General features: G+C 47.9%; 6 protein-coding genes across 6 annotated transcripts; 4 read left to right on the top strand and 2 right to left on the bottom strand.

The window, feature by feature from the left end:
- The first annotated feature begins 655 nt into the window (after positions 1-655).
- On the top strand, positions 656-3806 carry F4807DRAFT_441217 (uncharacterized protein). Its single transcript, XM_047999369.1, has 5 exons — positions 656-1302; positions 1357-1463; positions 1604-2275; positions 2332-2351; positions 2470-3806. The coding sequence occupies exons 1-5, from the start codon at positions 1001-1003 to the stop codon at positions 3457-3459; spliced, it is 2091 nt and encodes a 696-aa protein (XP_047850496.1). The 5' UTR covers positions 656-1000; the 3' UTR covers positions 3460-3806.
- Positions 3807-3811: 5 nt separating this feature from the next.
- On the bottom strand, positions 3812-6149 carry F4807DRAFT_441221 (uncharacterized protein). Its single transcript, XM_047999370.1, has 2 exons — positions 4914-6149; positions 3812-4838 (listed from the first exon to the last, which is right to left on the bottom strand). Exons 1-2 carry the CDS (start codon positions 5576-5578, stop codon positions 4337-4339), a joined length of 1167 nt encoding a protein of 388 aa, XP_047850497.1. The 5' UTR covers positions 5579-6149; the 3' UTR covers positions 3812-4336.
- Positions 6150-6435: 286 nt separating this feature from the next.
- Positions 6436-7510, top strand: F4807DRAFT_249270 (acyl-CoA N-acyltransferase). The gene is made up of 3 exons (XM_047994368.1): positions 6436-6551; positions 6665-6860; positions 6936-7510. The coding sequence occupies exons 2-3, from the start codon at positions 6692-6694 to the stop codon at positions 7337-7339; spliced, it is 573 nt and encodes a 190-aa protein (XP_047850498.1). The 5' UTR covers positions 6436-6551; positions 6665-6691; the 3' UTR covers positions 7340-7510.
- Positions 7511-7680: 170 nt separating this feature from the next.
- F4807DRAFT_464213 (NAD(P)-binding protein) lies at positions 7681-8175 on the bottom strand (the record flags this gene model as incomplete). The annotated part of the gene is made up of 1 exon (XM_048002086.1): positions 7681-8175. One exon carries the CDS (start codon positions 8173-8175, stop codon positions 7681-7683), a length of 495 nt encoding a protein of 164 aa, XP_047850499.1.
- A 1078-nt stretch (positions 8176-9253) lies between these two features.
- F4807DRAFT_441229 (DUF1793-domain-containing protein) lies at positions 9254-12651 on the top strand. Its single transcript, XM_047999371.1, has 3 exons — positions 9254-10107; positions 10165-12119; positions 12178-12651. The coding sequence occupies exons 1-3, from the start codon at positions 9839-9841 to the stop codon at positions 12414-12416; spliced, it is 2463 nt and encodes an 820-aa protein (XP_047850500.1). The 5' UTR covers positions 9254-9838; the 3' UTR covers positions 12417-12651.
- A 605-nt stretch (positions 12652-13256) lies between these two features.
- Positions 13257-15129, top strand: F4807DRAFT_249350 (RNA-binding domain-containing protein). The gene is made up of 5 exons (XM_047994369.1): positions 13257-13551; positions 13628-13739; positions 13815-14158; positions 14213-14665; positions 14734-15129. The coding sequence occupies exons 1-5, from the start codon at positions 13500-13502 to the stop codon at positions 14754-14756; spliced, it is 984 nt and encodes a 327-aa protein (XP_047850501.1). The 5' UTR covers positions 13257-13499; the 3' UTR covers positions 14757-15129.
- Positions 15130-15379: the final 250 nt, after the last annotated feature.

The following is a 15379-nucleotide window of genomic DNA, read 5'->3' on the forward strand; positions in this document are numbered from 1 at the left end:
AAGAAAGGGGTCATTTCTCTAATTTCTAAGTTACGCTCTTCTCATGATTTGCTCTGATTGACTATACTAATATAGGGTTTAATTTTGTACAGAGCTGGTAGCTTATACTAGTAGTAACTTATATACATCTAATCGTGAGTATAACTCTTACCCCTATTTAAACATCTACATATAGTATCCAATATCTAGTATACAGAATATAAAGCGAATAGAAAATTTTCTATAATCGTCATTATTCTAAAGCACCATTCAACCCGATTCAATCGCCATTTGCTCATGATCATGTTTTCCACTACATGTCAATTTCTCAAACTGCTACTCTTGAGATGTCGTAGCAAGTGACCCAGTCCGTGTGGCCCACGATTACGCCGGACGCTACGCAAGTCCTAAAAGGAAACTTATTAACGGACAGCAACATTCTATCGATGAAGGCTACTCTGGTATGGTTGTATAGTACGGGACAGTGGTACGGGCCAATCATGCGTAGGTAGGTAGAGCAACTCACTGGGGTAGTCACTGATTCTTTGCTTACCACTAAGGCGACTGAGTGCCTACAATGCTCGCTCGGTCTTCTTGTTTAAATCATGTATAGAGGGTACAGCAAGTTAAGAGTTTCCACGTAAGACGACAGACATATCAGCGGGTGGAAGAAGCACATCTCATTCTCATGGGCCCCATGCGCCATCATAACTACCACGTTACCTATCTAGAAGGTGACTTGAACGATTCCATCCCCCCTCCTCCCAAATCCCATCTACACTTCTCACAGGCCTCTACTATTTGCCCCCAGTTTTATATGTTACGGGGTTGGAATCATAGCAGTTAAAAGACTACCCGAGACATTATCCTTCACTGAACATACTTTCTGGGGAATGGGTATCAGAAACATACAAGACGGGAGTTGGTTTCAAAGCACAGCCATTTTTAACTACCGAATTCCCATTTTGCCAGGAACTAACAAGTACTCGGGTAGAGTAAATCTATTTCTATCGTCCAGGGAATGATCATGCCCCCAACATTAGCACGCGCAGATTCGCGCCGCAAGCAACACCCAGCGTCACTTGCTAAGACCAGCAATCGACATAGCGTGATGAGTGTACGATCTTTTGCGGCTTTCGAAAAAGACGACGATGAAGGCAAGGACGCAGCGAATATCCACGAGATTCTAGGGAGACGGCCAAGCGTGGGGGCATCAGTTGCTGAAACAGTTGCATCTCCTGCGACCTTTCGGAAGATATGGGCAGAAACAGCAAGTTTAGCACTCTCGAACAACCCAGGTTCCCAGTCGAATCGCCCGAATAGGTGAGATGGCTCTCACATTACTAGCTTGTAAACAGCCCATTAATCTGTTTGTAGTATTCGGAGCAATCCCGAGCGAAGTCAGTCTGAAATTCTCACCACGGCCCCATTGAACGATCCTCAATGCGCTGAAACTCGCTCACCGTCCAGCGCTGATAGGAGTTGTGAGTGTACATCTACGCCATTGATTATTATAGCACAAGTGGTCCTTGACCATAAATACCCGGTGGTTCCAATCCCTCTGCCGCAGCGTACAAGCTGAATATACGTCGAAAGTATTCTGATCTAACCTCAACATCTATAGTGTTGTCTATTTCGACAAGTTCAAGGGGAACCTCTTCAACTTCTTCGCCTGCACTGAGAAATAGTAGTGCCTCCCACGGCCTGCAGAGCAAAGGGTCGTCAGACCGGGACGAACTGAAACCTTTACTTGGGGAAGATATCGACCCGTCTTCATTTAGTTTGGTCTCGCCATGCAGCGGCGGAGTCTCCCGATACTCGTTGGAGACAAGATCAAAAGCACTCTTCTCGAAAACCCATCTACAGGCCATATTTGACGATCCACTTCTTCTCCAGAGGTTCAAAGACTTCCTGTACGCTTTTAGGCCGAAGTCTGTCCCCCTCCTAATATATTATCTAGATGCATCGAAGGCATTGAAAGCAATTAACTACGCAAACGCTATTTCTCGGTCTTTGACTTCGATCCAGGGGCTAGAGTTCACTCAGGAGGCCGTTCCTAGTGTCACCAATGAATCACTCCTAGGAAAAGCTAACAGCGCATTTGAAACTTTGGTTAATGATCACCTCCCTGCTTACATCACCCACACGTGGATTCAGATGGTAGGTATGGTCGTGAAGAGACGAGTCACGAATACGTTGCCCGAGCATCTCCGAGACCTCTCCGATGGATTGGCAGAGGTGTTTTGCTTGACAGATCCATCGAGGCCTGACAATCCCATTCTATTTGCTAGTAAAGGTGCGTGTTCCAACTAAAACCACATATTAGCTGCAGTATGGCTAAATATTGTATAGGATTCCATACGATGACACAGGTGGGTATATGCGGTCTAAACCCAGCCCCTATCCTTCACCTGCTTAGCAGGAGCCCAAAGGGGATTTTTATGCTCTCAATCTCTTTCAGACGACAGTTGCTAATTCCAGGTGCGACAGTACGGGGTAGATTACGCCTTGGGGCGAAATTGCCGTTTCCTCCAGGGACCGTACACGAACCGGTCCAGCGTCAAAAGAATAAAAGAGCAGCTGGAAGCAGGGAAAGAACACTGTGAAACCATTTTGAACTACCGACGTGATGGGTCTCCTTTCATGAACCTCATTATGGTTGCGCCTCTAATCGATAATCGTGGTGTCGTTCGATACCACATGGGCTGTCAAGTAGATGTTTCGGGATTGGCGAAGGAGTGCACATGTCTCGAATCCCTCAGGCAGCTTGTTCACTACAGACGTGACACGCCGGATCAAGAGGACGGGGGAAAGGCGCAACCCCAACAACGTAGCAAAGACAAGATCCGCCAACTCGCGGAAATGTTCAACGTCCATGAAATGAGAACGGCCCGAGAAGCAAGTGGTGCTACGCAAAGCTCCGACGAGGACATCGACGGTGATTCAAGTCACCGTGACGCTGATCTCGTGTTTAACATCTCATCCTCGTCTGGTAGCCAGCTACGTAGTATTTACGAGAACTACCTCGTCGTACGCCCCTACCCGACTCTGCGAGTCCTTTTCGCCTCGCCGCCGCTGCGCTTCCCCGGCATGTTACAATGTAGCTTTATGTCACGCATCGGGGGATCACAGTCTGTCCGCGAAGAAATCACCCAAGCGTTTATCGATGGACGTGATATTGCTACCAAGATTCGTTGGGTGACTAAAACGGATAGTTACGGCAAAGGAAGATGGATCCATTGCACGCCTCTGTTCGGGATTAATGGAGCTGTTGGAGCTTGGATAGTAATTCTCGTCGACGATGACGAAGTGGCTATGACGAAGCAAGATCGACGCGCGCCCCCGGTGGATTTACGTACAACCAGACGGAGATCCTTCGAGGATGATACCGAGTGCCCTCCTACTAACTCTGTGAATGAGAAGGAACAAATTGACGAGAGTTGCCCACCGTCGGCGACGAGTGTCCCTTCGAAGAGTTAGGAATGCTTGCGCATACACGCGGGGTCTGGTGGTGTGGCCTAAAGAGGTGATGGATGTATCATGCATGTTATAACTACGCTAATTGTTCAGAGAGCGCGAAGAGTTGACCCCTATTTTGGATACACATCTCGCGTTCGGCCTTCGGACCCCCTTTTCTGCTGCTAGACTTCCTCATTGGCTATCGGACCAAACCCCGTTTAGCTATAATGGTCCTATGTACACGTTATTTATCAAGCTGCCCGTACGCATCATTCTTATGTATTTGATGGGCGTGGCCTCTCGATGGGTGCCCATTGCGTAATGTATAGTGTATAATTACCTCTGCATTATTAGTTTGTGGTCATCACTGGGGTATATTCATTTCTTTTGATTTGACGCCTATCTTTTCAACTTTACCGCCACCAAGTGTTATCGACTTGGACAATAGCAAAAGCTGATATTATTTCCCTTAAACTTCATGTGAATGCCATGGTTTGTATGTTAGGCGAACTTGCTAAGAGAATAAGCTCCGGGGAAGCTAGATGATTGGAGAGCCGCTAGATCCTGCGAAAAAAGGGGTTTTTGGAAAATCACGTATTCGAGGATACATGAACTTATCCATCATGTATATTCCTGAGGCGAAACCATCATCCAGCACCGCAATTCTTTGCAAGTCTTTACGTCTATCCCTGTGGATATAAGAGCCGTTAAGAACCCAATATCAACGCCAAGTGCAGGTTCTGAGCGCAACCAATACGTATCCGCCGCAATGCTGAAATGACAAAAGAAAATCCGATCTAGTAAGGCCACGCCAGCCACATATTACAACGTCAGACCCGGCTCTCCTCTCGAAGACAATAATGATCCTTGCTTCGTAGTGTGACGCGCCCTCTAGCACTTATGCCGACTCTGCCTGAGCTAATAGACGTGCTCTCCAACCGTTACATACTTCCTCAAAGCCTCCAACAACTTCTCTGCATACACCAGCACATTCGCGCTTTTGCAACCTCTCGCCCCAGTTACCTCTCGTTAACCATCTCTCCCCTTCCTCTTTAAGTTCTTCTTCTCGTTTCATCTCCGCCACCATCTCCTTAGCTGTCCTTAGACGTCGCGTAGCAGTCGTAGTAGTTTGCCGTGACATGTGCAATGTGTCTGAGAGATAATTAAGGGTTTGTACCAGGTCGGATGTCACAGAATGCAAGGCAGTTAAGGAGTTATATGCCGAAGTCGCAGGTCGCGGCATTTCGTCCGAGACGGAAGTGAGCAGTGGTAAAAGTGAGTCGATCGTCTCAGGGTCCGGAGGCGTAACTAGTGGCGATAGTAAGGAGAATGTGAGATTGTGGATTTGACGTGTCTGATGTGCCAAATGTGTTGCCAAGGCCGAATGAGCGGTAATCAATCTGTAATTCAGCAGCAGCTAGGTTAGAACAGATCCAAGATAGTTGGTTAGGTAAAATAATAACGTAAGCACTCACCTCGTGGTGCTTCCCTCTACGCTAGACTGTGACCCAAGATCCTTGAGCCCGTCTGTTAACCGTTGGAAGACGCCATCAGTAGGTCCACCGTTGCTTTCAGTGCCTCTTCGGGCCAAGGATTCGACAGCATCGATCTTGGCAACTAGGCTTGGTGGCATGCCGGGCGAGTCTAGATCCGATTCGGAACCATATTCACTCCCATCGTAGGCACTTGCTGTCCGCCGGTGTCCACGCCCGGGGGGCGAAGGTATACCCAAGCTCGTGCTTTTAGTTCTTCCATGCTGGCCTGACTGACTTGCCACGTCAACTCCGCTATCTCTGATCCCATCTGCTGAATCCCGACCATCGTCTCTCTTCTGGTCGAAACCAAGGCGTGATGACCCTTCTTCGTCTTCGTAATATTCCTCGTCATCACCAGAGCCAGACAAAGCGTCTGCCAATTCATCCGCTAGATTCCCCAGCCCATTGTCCTGTCCCATACCACCGCCGCTAAGGTCATTAAGCTCGGATTCGTTCATACTATTGCGTAAGGGCGTCAGGGGATCTTGAAAAGATGACTTGGACTGTCGTCGGCTTCTGGGTGATGGGGGGCTGTAAGTATGGAAAGACACTTCGATACTGGAGGAGCGACTCGAAGGCCTCGCGGGCGATGGCAACCGGTCCATGGTTGTGGGTTGACTGGTGTGTTGAACTGGATAGAGAATCTTGGATTGTAGGAAAGTGAAAGCTCGACTGTGCGTCGAATTAAACCATGGATGTGGGACAGCGTAGCATCCCACTAAAACGTTCGGTAGGAGGTTTATAAAAAGATTTAACGGAGCAAGAAAATGGACGTTGGTATTCGTGGTCGCAGGACTCGGCCGAAGGCGGATTTTTGGAGGTTTCGTTGTGATTTAGAAAGTTTGATATCGGGCTGCTGATGATGCAGAATGCGGAATGCGGATTAGGTACGTTACGGACCAGAATGGTTAGAACTTTAGAACATTCTAATCTAACGAAAAGTTCGATATTCAGGCCTGATCCAGTAATAAAACCACATAATATTTACTAACCCTAGAAAGTTAGCAGGGACTCCCATACCGTAACCCGGCACCTGCCCAAATGCATCAAATTCAAATAAAAAATTAAGGCAAGAGCTACATTACACTGAATGCAATGCACCTTGCCGTGGGAGACCCGTGGACGTTCCTGCCAGTTCCCGCATGCGTAAAACATTCCGTTACTGTAGATATAGAGCCCGCCGTTAGCGACTTAGTAGGTAGTAGTTCAATTTAGGGCAGGTACACACCTACATATGATCAGCCCTCTGTCTTAATTTTCGCACAGACCACGCACCCCATTTGATTATGTAGTAGGTACTGATAGATAGGTAGGTACATGGGTACCTTACCTACATATAGATTGAAATTGGTATTGCCGGGTGTTTTTGGAGGGGCATGAATTCTCACCTAAGTACTATTATAAACACATGAAACCCTCACTATTTTCTCCTCACGTATGTGCCTATACCATTATCGAAGACTTCTATACTCATGCTATCTACCTAGCCAGATATCTCTTAAAGTCGTTGTTGGTGACGGAATAGCTGGAAAATACTGACACACTCGTTAAAATTACATCAATTTTAATTATCTATCGGTGCCATATTCCCTTCTTTGCACCCCACCGTCTCTCTATCTTATCCAGCATAGCTTGAATCGCACGATCAAGTACAGATTGCCATTGCGGGAATTAATAAAATTATTTCTTAGGAGGGAGATAATCATCGCCCTGGAAGCATGGCGTCCTTTCGACGGTTTCGTCCAGACGACTTGGACAAGTTCTCTAAGTGCAACCTCGACCCTTTGACTGAGACTTACGATCTGAGTTTCTACCTTCAATATTTCGCCAAATGGCCTTCGCTATTTCAAGTTGCCGAGGACCCCAACGGAAATATTATTGGTTACAGTAAGTCAGAACTCGCTTGATTCGTGTAGGGGACTTAGGACTATCGGGTCTGACGTGGTTATGCTTTGCGTATAGTCATGGGTAAGCTCGAAAGCTCTCCAGACTATTTCCAGTACTCGGAGCACTACCTACCATGGCACGCGCATATAACTGCTCTTACGGTGGCTCCTGAAGCGCGCCGCCTTGGGATTGGAAAGATCCTCACCGATAACCTCGAAGTGGCGGCCGAGGCCGGTGACGCTTGGTTTGTCGACCTTTTCGTGAGGAAAAGTAACACGAAAGCCATCACCTTCTACGAAGGTATGGGTTATAGTGTTTATCGTGTAGTCAAGGACTACTATGGCGATAATGTGAACGATCCTACCGCTCACGGCGAAGATGCCTACGACATGCGGAAACCTATGTCACGAGATAAAACGCTAAAGCACATCCGGGAAGACGGAAGGAACCACGAAGTTCAACCTGAAGATGTCTTTTGACGGGGAGTTTCTGCTTGCCTGCTACATCGCACCGTCGACAGAATACACACTCCCGCTTACGTACTTGCTCTCGGGACTCAGTAAGAAGGCGATGACTTGACCGCACTCCTCCGCCGTGCCTAACCTACCGAAAGCCACCGTATCATCGAATGGCGCGTCAGGTGTCCGGTTATGGATTTTCCAACTCTTTTCCATCAATGGAGTATGTATGAGGCCAGGAGCTACGGCGTTGACACGAACTTCACGTTTGCCGTTTTCTTTTGCCGCTGATCTTGTCAAGCCAATAACACCATGCTTACTGGCATCATACGCGCCATGTTTGGCAAACCCTAAACTAGAGGTCAATGCCGGGATTCGTTAGATGCGGGAACTCTGAACCATTGATTACCTTGAAGCCCATGAATAGAGGAAACATTCACAATAGAACCACCATCGACGATCTTTCTCAGCTCGGCTCTCAAGCAATACATCGTCCCCGTTAGGTTAACCGCGATTATCTTGTGCCATTCATCGTCGTCAAGGTCTGCCACTTCTCGTATTCCGTGGTGTTTGCCGATGACACCGGCGACGTTGGCAGCGCCATCAAGCCTCCCGTATTTCTGAACGATGCTGTCGATCCAAGAATCTACCTCTTCACGCTTAGAGACGTCTACTTTGGTAATCGCAAATGATGTGTTCTGATTGGTGAAGTATTCTTCTGCCTTGCTCATAGCTGTTGGGTCTACATCGGCTACGCAGACAATTCCACCGCGCTTGGACAATATCTGCGCAGTTGCGAATCCAATCCCACTAGCGCCTCCAGTAATTGCGAAGACCTTGCCTTCGAGGGATGTCATGATCACCCTCCGATATAATGAAGTGAAGGTCGAAGGGTAGTCGGGTAGTGTCGGCAGGGTGCCGTTACCGGATCCAGCAACTTCGGCGACAAGAGAATCTGATATGTGCTTCTATCTTTGGGGAGTTGTGAAACTTAATGCTGGTAAAGAGAAATATTATGAGCAAACCTATCTATCGGTTTAGAGACGATGGTGATTTCTTACGGCTAACAGCAAGCAGTGTTCCTATGAAGGATCGACCAAGCAAAACCCCAGATATCAGACAATCGGAATAGGATGTTGTATTGGAGAGAATGACAATGAACTAGAAGCCCGAAACTACCTATGTAGTTGTTAATACCCCTCATAGTTCGGGTAGCATTTTCCCAGAAAGTAGGTAGACACCATCTACCCCTACTAGGTAACACACCAAGGGCAGCCTAGGCTAGCCAAGGCATCCAGAAGATTGTGGAGGAACGAAAGCGGGTGGGGTGGCCACACGATTCTGAATGGCCTCATTCTACGAACTGGACTGAACTCGAGTTATATAAACGTTGAGAAGACCGTTGATCGGGGCTTTTCCCTCCTTTCTTCTCGATGTTCCATGATGCCTTGTATTAGGCCCCTATACCCTTTTTAGGCTAAAGAGGGCGATGCATACTTCTTAGGTGCCTATACACTCGTCTTCTTATCTCCTTCACCAGAGCATATATATACCGCTTACGTGAGTGGTATTCATAAAGCGAGACGTTGCTACTTATAATTAGTTAGGCATTTAGTTGGAGATTTGCTGAAAAAAGATTATATTCAAAACATATCATGAATGGTGAGATTTATACTAGTAGCCCTAGGCGGATACCGTCTTCGTAGACTGCGGGGGCGGATATTTATGTAGGTGCTTACTAGGTACTTGAAGTTACCGGTAAAGTACCTATTGTACGCACTTGGATAAGTACCTAGGTAGGGGGTACCCAGGCTGCCAGGTATATATACTTGCGTATTTGCTTGGCTACGGTGCATCCATGGATGCATAGGTACCTACACCTCCATTCTTCGTTCCACCCAGCATCAGCTCTACCAGCCTCGCTTTCTTCCCAAATCAATGGTATGGTAAGGGACCTTGCAGCTACACATACCCCAATATTTGACACTGTACCTTACCTTGTAGGTGGTAGCCCTCCCTTAAAAGGGTGGGTATTGTGGAGAAAATGTCGTCACTTCCGTTTGTTAATGGCTACCTAGTAAGCTGCAGGTTGTTTCGGGCTCCGGGCGTTATGCCTCGAAACCTGGGGGAAGGTGGATCCCTAGGTATTTACTTCCAAGGTCGTAGGTCGTGTCCCTACATAGCTGCCCGCAGTCATCATCTCAACTCTTCCTCCTCTCTCTCCCCCTCTCCCCAATGTCTTCGTGCTCTTCGTATGAGCTCTACAACCCCGATATTTATACATCGAGTTATTCCACCCACTGCCTTTGCGCATAGCCGTTATATGGTTAAGAAACCAATTCTTGTCATATTCTAAATCCCTCGAGTAGCATCATTTTATCCTCGAGGGGTTCGAATAACCTTATACGTATACTTTAGCTTTATGTTTTATCAACCGCAGCGTTGCCTTTCCTCGTTCAATTGTTATATCAAACCTCCAAGTAGCTTAGCAATAGACGAATATCCGCTTGATCCGTCGCTATGAGGCTGTGTCTATGGCCGGCCCTCGTGGCCCTAGTTCTGGCCCTCGTCGATGCTTCAACATTGACGCCTCCTGTGTTGCCATTGATAGTGCGAAATCCATATTTGAGCTTCTGGTTCGCGCATTCCCGGGATGCTCCGTGGGAGAGTTGGCCGATGTTTTGGACTGGCAGTACTGTCGGCTTTGCCATAATGGCTGCTGTGCCCGACAACAAGACCGTCTACCCTCTGCTAGGCCGCTCACAAGACTTTTTGAGGCAGTCTTCTAGGTTAGCAGTAGCTTCTTATATGATCCTGGTTTTTTGGGGGGGCTAATGCTGTATCAGTTACACCGTCTCTTTCCCTCAATACGATGGTGCTACCTTTGATGCCTCTACTACGAATCTCACCTATACAATCCCAGATTCTGACGTAAAAATTATCCTCTCGTTCTTATCTCCTATTACGCCTACCTCGACGCTTAGACAGTCCCTGCCGGCAGGATACCTGACATGTATTGTCGAAGGCTCGACAGATGTCAGCCTCTATGTCGACATAAATGGAGAATGGGCTAGCGGCAACCGTGACAACAAGATTGAGTGGGCGCTTGCCAAGACCGAAAAGAGTAACACTGCGAGGACCCCTATTAAGACGTGGAGCATCACTCGACGACACGAGCAACTTTTAACCGAGTTTTTCGATCATGCTGAATGGGGAACTATTCATATCTCTGCTCCAGCCGACGTTGACCATCAATCTGGCGAATCAAATTATATAAGGCGTCAATTTGCAGAGCACGGATCTTTGGGGAACAAGGTTGATGACTCCTATAGAGGGATTTTTGAAGATGAACCTATCTTCGCCTTTTCCAAGACTTTCAAGCTTAGTGAGAAGCCGGAAACTTCGCTTGGAATCACCAAGGATAGTGTCATCTTTACCTTTGCCTTGACTCAAGAACCTGTCGTCCAGTTCGCCTCAGCCAGAGGCTTGACCTTGATGCGACCCTTGTGGGCTTCCTATTTCGCCACCGCGCAAGAAATGCTACAATATCACTACGATGACTATGACACGGCTGTCTACCTTGCTAGTGATTACTCCGAGCAGCTCGCCAAGGATGCATATGCTTCAGGTTCTCAGGATTACCAAGACATTGCGGCATTATCAGCTCGCCAAGTATTGGGAGCAACACAGTTTTCTGGGACTCCAGACAACCCCATCATCTTCCTCAAGGAAATCTCATCGAACGGGAATTTCCAGACTGTCGATGTTATCTTCCCAGCGTTTCCGTTTTTCTTATACACGAACCCGCAATGGTTAGCATATTTGCTAGAACCTCTTCTCGAGCATCAACTGAGTGGCCAATACCCCAACGATTATAGTATGCATGATCTTGGAACCCACTTCCCAAACGCAACCGGACATGGGGATGGTCTTGATGAATATATGCCCGTTGAGGAGTGCGGTGATATGTTAATCATGGGTCTCGCATTAGTCAATGCTTTGAGGGATAACACGCAGCCTGCGTTTGCCCGAACGGCACCTCAAGAAGCTCAGCCTCTCAGCTTGGAGCCAGCAAAGCGCTCCACCCTTGTCAATCCCTACGGAATGGATCGTACATGGGAAGATATGGGTACTACCGGTGAGAAGGCTGCAGCTAAATGGGTAAACCGCTCATATAAGCTGTGGAAGCAGTGGACAGGCTATCTTGTTCGAGAATCACTCGTCCCTGCCAATCAACTATGCACCGATGATTTTGCTGGCTGGTTGGCTAATCAAACGAACTTGGCTCTTAAAGGTATCATTGGTATCAAGGCCATGAGCGAGATTGCTAATGTCGTCGGCAAGGAGACTGAATCCAAGTGGTATAGTGACATAGCCGACGAATACATCGATAAGTGGCAAGACTTCGGACTATCTAGAGATAAAACGCATGCGAAACTGGCGTACACCTGGTATGGGTCATGGACAACTCTTTACAACATTTTTGCCGACGCATTACTTTGTTTCCACCTGCCTGCAAATACGTCATTCCTGGCATCCAGCGGAGCCGAGAGCTCGGAGCAACAGCCCCTAGCCAAGGGGGCTAGGACAAACGCAAAGTCGACATTTATTCCAGACAAAATCTACCAGATGCAGAGTGACTGGTACCATGCGGTTCTTCAAAAGTACGGCTTGCCATTGGATAGCCGCCACTTATATACGAAAAGCGACTGGGAATTCTTTGCGGCTGCTGTGACAAGCAAGAAAGTGCGGACCGAAATCCTACAGAATGTCGCGACGTGGGTCAATGAGACAGTGACTGGTACGTACATAAGTCCTTATATCTTTGTTTTACTGTTGGCTAATCGAAATCTCATTAGATCGACCACTGACGGACCTCTACGAAACGGAAGGCGAAGGAGGGTTTCCTGGTCCCAATTTCATGGCTCGTCCGGTAGTAGGAGGTCATTTTGCATTTCTCGCATTAGAAAGAGCTTGTGGCGGAAGAGCAATGGAGGGTTTGAAGTTCTTAGACGAAGTGGACCCTGTAAACATCAACGTCGAGAAAGCCCTGATGGCGGACATGGTAGAGAATCAAGCCGAGATAGGTGAGTTGTAACGATTACCTAGATAGGCTGTTCGTGTATATAAGACTACTTACTCGTTGCTGGTTCAACTCGGTCGTTAGACGCGATGGACTTGTGTACTTTGGAAGAAGTGTGGTACAGAGCTATGACATCTCTGGCAAAATTGGCCTGTACTACGATAAGAAAATAAAAATAAAGTAAAGGTATATACATATACTGAAATCCAAGCATACCAATCACAATCAATTGTGTGTAGGTACCCCCCCAGTTGCAATATTACCACGTATTCAAGTATCAAGTGCTCCCGTCATAACAAACAATTATTTCTATCCTTCTAAACGCTAGCATTGATATACGGGGTTCCTACTGTGTTTTAGAGCGTCTATCTCCCAGGTAGTTGCCTAGGCAGGTACGAAGCATGTTGTACCCACTGTACCTACCATACGGTAACCCATCCGCAGCTGAACAATTTTGCCTCCCCACTTTTCGACCACCCTTGGACACTTTCCCATTCACCTTTTACTCATTCCATCTTTTTTTCTCCTTTCTCTACTTACTACATACACAACGCGGCAAAGCATATCTTTTCTCCCTCTTTTCAGCCGACTCAACAATCACGGATTCGCCGTTATAAAAGAGTCTTCACGTTTGGGATATACTGACAGGTATTCTAGCATCACATTGCGTACGTGCCTTCTCATTCGCGCGTGCACTACACCAGAGCCTGCATCAATCCAGGCTACAATTGCCATTCTAGTTACGATTGGCGTGTTTAGGTGCATCCAAATAGCAGGTGAGCAGGAATCACGGCGCCTCTTTTTCCTTTTCTTTTTTCTCTATCCATTATCCGATGCAACCATAAAAGCCTCTCGCTACACCAACATCCACCCATTCTTCATCGTCCATCCCCCATTTCTTTACTCGCTTTCTTCATCACATTTCCATCGATTGCCTTGTAACCTGGGTTTTGCTCTGCTGCTTGGCGCGACAATTTGCTCGATACGATTCTTCGTCTCCCTGCAAAGCACGCGTATTTTCTTGCATTACTTTTTACGACTATTCTCGCGTCGCGAGTCCTTGCTTACCACTTTTGCAGTACCTAAGCCTTGTTAGCCATGGCCACCACTGCAATGGATTACGAGACTGCAAACGGCGATCGTTTTGATGGTAAGTCCTATTCTGTATACACACTATTTTCTCCATCGAAGAGTAGAAATGGTACTAATTTATGCCCACTTTCTAGACGACGGCCCCCGTTACGAGCGTGACCAGCGAAGCGCTTCTCCTCGTGCCTCTCGCGATGACGGTATTGACAGCCGCCGCCGCTCTGCCTCTCCGGCTGCCAACCAGGATCGGTAAGTTCTAGGGACAACGATCCACACGATGGTTGAATTAGTGCTCGAAGAGATATCGCTAACTTACAATTATAGTGCCCCCAAAGAGGAGAATGGCAGCAGGGATGAGGACGGTTCCGTTAACCCTGGATCTAACCTCTTCGTAACTGGAATCCATCCCAGATTGACCGAATCCGAAGTTACTCGTCTTTTCGAGAAGTACGGCGAAGTCGAGAAGTGCCAGATCATGAAGGATCCTCACACCAAGGAATCTCGCGGTTTCGGTTTTGTTAAGATGGTCACATCTGAGCAGGCCGATGCGGCCAAGGATGGTCTGCAGGGAGAAGAGATCGAGGGCCGAACTCTCAGCATCGAGAAGGCTCGCCGAGCTCGTCCTCGAACTCCCACTCCCGGCAAGTACTTTGGCCCCCCGAAGAGAGGTTAGTACATATCAATCTACGTTTGCTTCTATGTCTGACATAATTATTTTTTAGAGGGCCGTCCTCGTTTCGACGATCGACGTCGTGGAGGTGGCTACGGTGGCTACGGCGGTCGCGATGACCCGTACCGTTACCGAAACCATGACCGTACCCGTTATGAAGATCGCGGTGATCGCGGTTACCGCGAGGACCGCGGATATGACCGCAACTACCGTGATGGTCGAGGTGGCGGCTACGGCGCTCGTGAGGAGCGAGGTTATGACCGTGGCTACGGACGAGATGATCGACGTGAGCGTGATGATGGTTATGGACGAATCGATCGATATGCCGGTGGTCGTGAAGAGCGAGATCGGTATGGAGCTCGAGGAGGAGAAGACCGACGTGCTCCAGGTTATGAACGTGATCGTTATGATCGTCCCGACAGGGATGCTGCTAGAGCTCGCGACCCTGCTCCGTCTGGTTACGGCGAACCCGCTGCTCGACCCGACGCCCGCGAGACATACGGAGGTGCGCCTTAATTACCGACCAACAACATCTCGACATATCCAGCCTGCCGCTGCTAATGCGTCATCCAGGACACGATCGCTACATGCGCTGAGAGGCCTTCAACTCTCCACATTTTAGTCTCCACACAGGTTGGATCTCTGACGACAGCATTGGGCTCTCCTTCTTCGGTCATTTCTCTTCGGGCATGCGAGTTCGGCGGATACCATAAAAGATGTGACAAATGGAGTTTAATACGGCAGGTAAAAGGGAAGGAAAAGGCATTCTAACACTATGTTTTTCTCTTTTTCTTTGCTTTTTCTCTTTTCATTTTGTTTTTCCCTTGATATCTGATCCTTAAACAGGGTTCGACAGATTCGGGCAGAAGGATGCTATCGTAGTGATCTCGCCTGTTGGCGGGCGGATTTCCTCGGCAAGAGATTTTTCATTTTGCAGACAGCCTTGCGACGACGTTTGAGGATGATGGCATGGACACAACTCCCTCCCCCTTTCACCTAGTCAACCTTACCCGTTTGGATCAGCAAAGACGTCTACGGCGTGGACAACAACACCATCCTTTCCCCTTTCAACCTGATGCTTGTACTATTATTTTTCACTTCCGAGGTTTCTCTTCGCGCATGACGGCTTGACGACTGTGCAACATCTTTCAGCATTTGCCGGGCGGATATTCGAGACAGCTCTGCAATGGTGGTCCCGCAGAATGCAACAAATAATTGA

This window comes from Annulohypoxylon truncatum (genome assembly GCF_022578515.1).
Source record: "Annulohypoxylon truncatum strain CBS 140777 unplaced genomic scaffold F4807scaffold_38, whole genome shotgun sequence".
NCBI lineage: Eukaryota > Fungi > Ascomycota > Sordariomycetes > Xylariales > Hypoxylaceae > Annulohypoxylon > Annulohypoxylon truncatum.

What these genes read in the sequence shown, in the direction of transcription:
- F4807DRAFT_441217 (XM_047999369.1), top strand. Translation starts at nt 1,001, where the DNA reads ATGATCATGCCCCCAACATTAGCACGCGCAGATTCGCGCCGCAAGCAA. An exon ending in GTCCAGCGCTGATAGGAGTT is followed by an intron (nt 1,464 to 1,603) that starts GTGAGTGTACAT and finishes CAACATCTATAG; the next exon opens with TGTTGTCTATTTCGACAAGT. An exon ending in CATTCTATTTGCTAGTAAAG is followed by an intron (nt 2,276 to 2,331) that starts GTGCGTGTTCCA and finishes AATATTGTATAG; the next exon opens with GATTCCATACGATGACACAG.
- F4807DRAFT_441221 (XM_047999370.1), bottom strand. Translation starts at nt 5,578, where the DNA reads ATGGACCGGTTGCCATCGCCCGCGAGGCCTTCGAGTCGCTCCTCCAGT. An exon ending in GTAGAGGGAAGCACCACGAG is followed by an intron (nt 4,839 to 4,913) that starts GTGAGTGCTTAC and finishes GCTGAATTACAG; the next exon opens with ATTGATTACCGCTCATTCGG.
- F4807DRAFT_249270 (XM_047994368.1), top strand. Translation starts at nt 6,692, where the DNA reads ATGGCGTCCTTTCGACGGTTTCGTCCAGACGACTTGGACAAGTTCTCT. An exon ending in CGGAAATATTATTGGTTACA is followed by an intron (nt 6,861 to 6,935) that starts GTAAGTCAGAAC and finishes CTTTGCGTATAG; the next exon opens with TCATGGGTAAGCTCGAAAGC.
- F4807DRAFT_441229 (XM_047999371.1), top strand. Translation starts at nt 9,839, where the DNA reads ATGAGGCTGTGTCTATGGCCGGCCCTCGTGGCCCTAGTTCTGGCCCTC. An exon ending in TTTTTGAGGCAGTCTTCTAG is followed by an intron (nt 10,108 to 10,164) that starts GTTAGCAGTAGC and finishes ATGCTGTATCAG; the next exon opens with TTACACCGTCTCTTTCCCTC. An exon ending in GGTCAATGAGACAGTGACTG is followed by an intron (nt 12,120 to 12,177) that starts GTACGTACATAA and finishes AAATCTCATTAG; the next exon opens with ATCGACCACTGACGGACCTC.
- F4807DRAFT_249350 (XM_047994369.1), top strand. Translation starts at nt 13,500, where the DNA reads ATGGCCACCACTGCAATGGATTACGAGACTGCAAACGGCGATCGTTTT. An exon ending in CTTTGGCCCCCCGAAGAGAG is followed by an intron (nt 14,159 to 14,212) that starts GTTAGTACATAT and finishes ATTATTTTTTAG; the next exon opens with AGGGCCGTCCTCGTTTCGAC. An exon ending in CGCCCGCGAGACATACGGAG is followed by an intron (nt 14,666 to 14,733) that starts GTGCGCCTTAAT and finishes TGCGTCATCCAG; the next exon opens with GACACGATCGCTACATGCGC.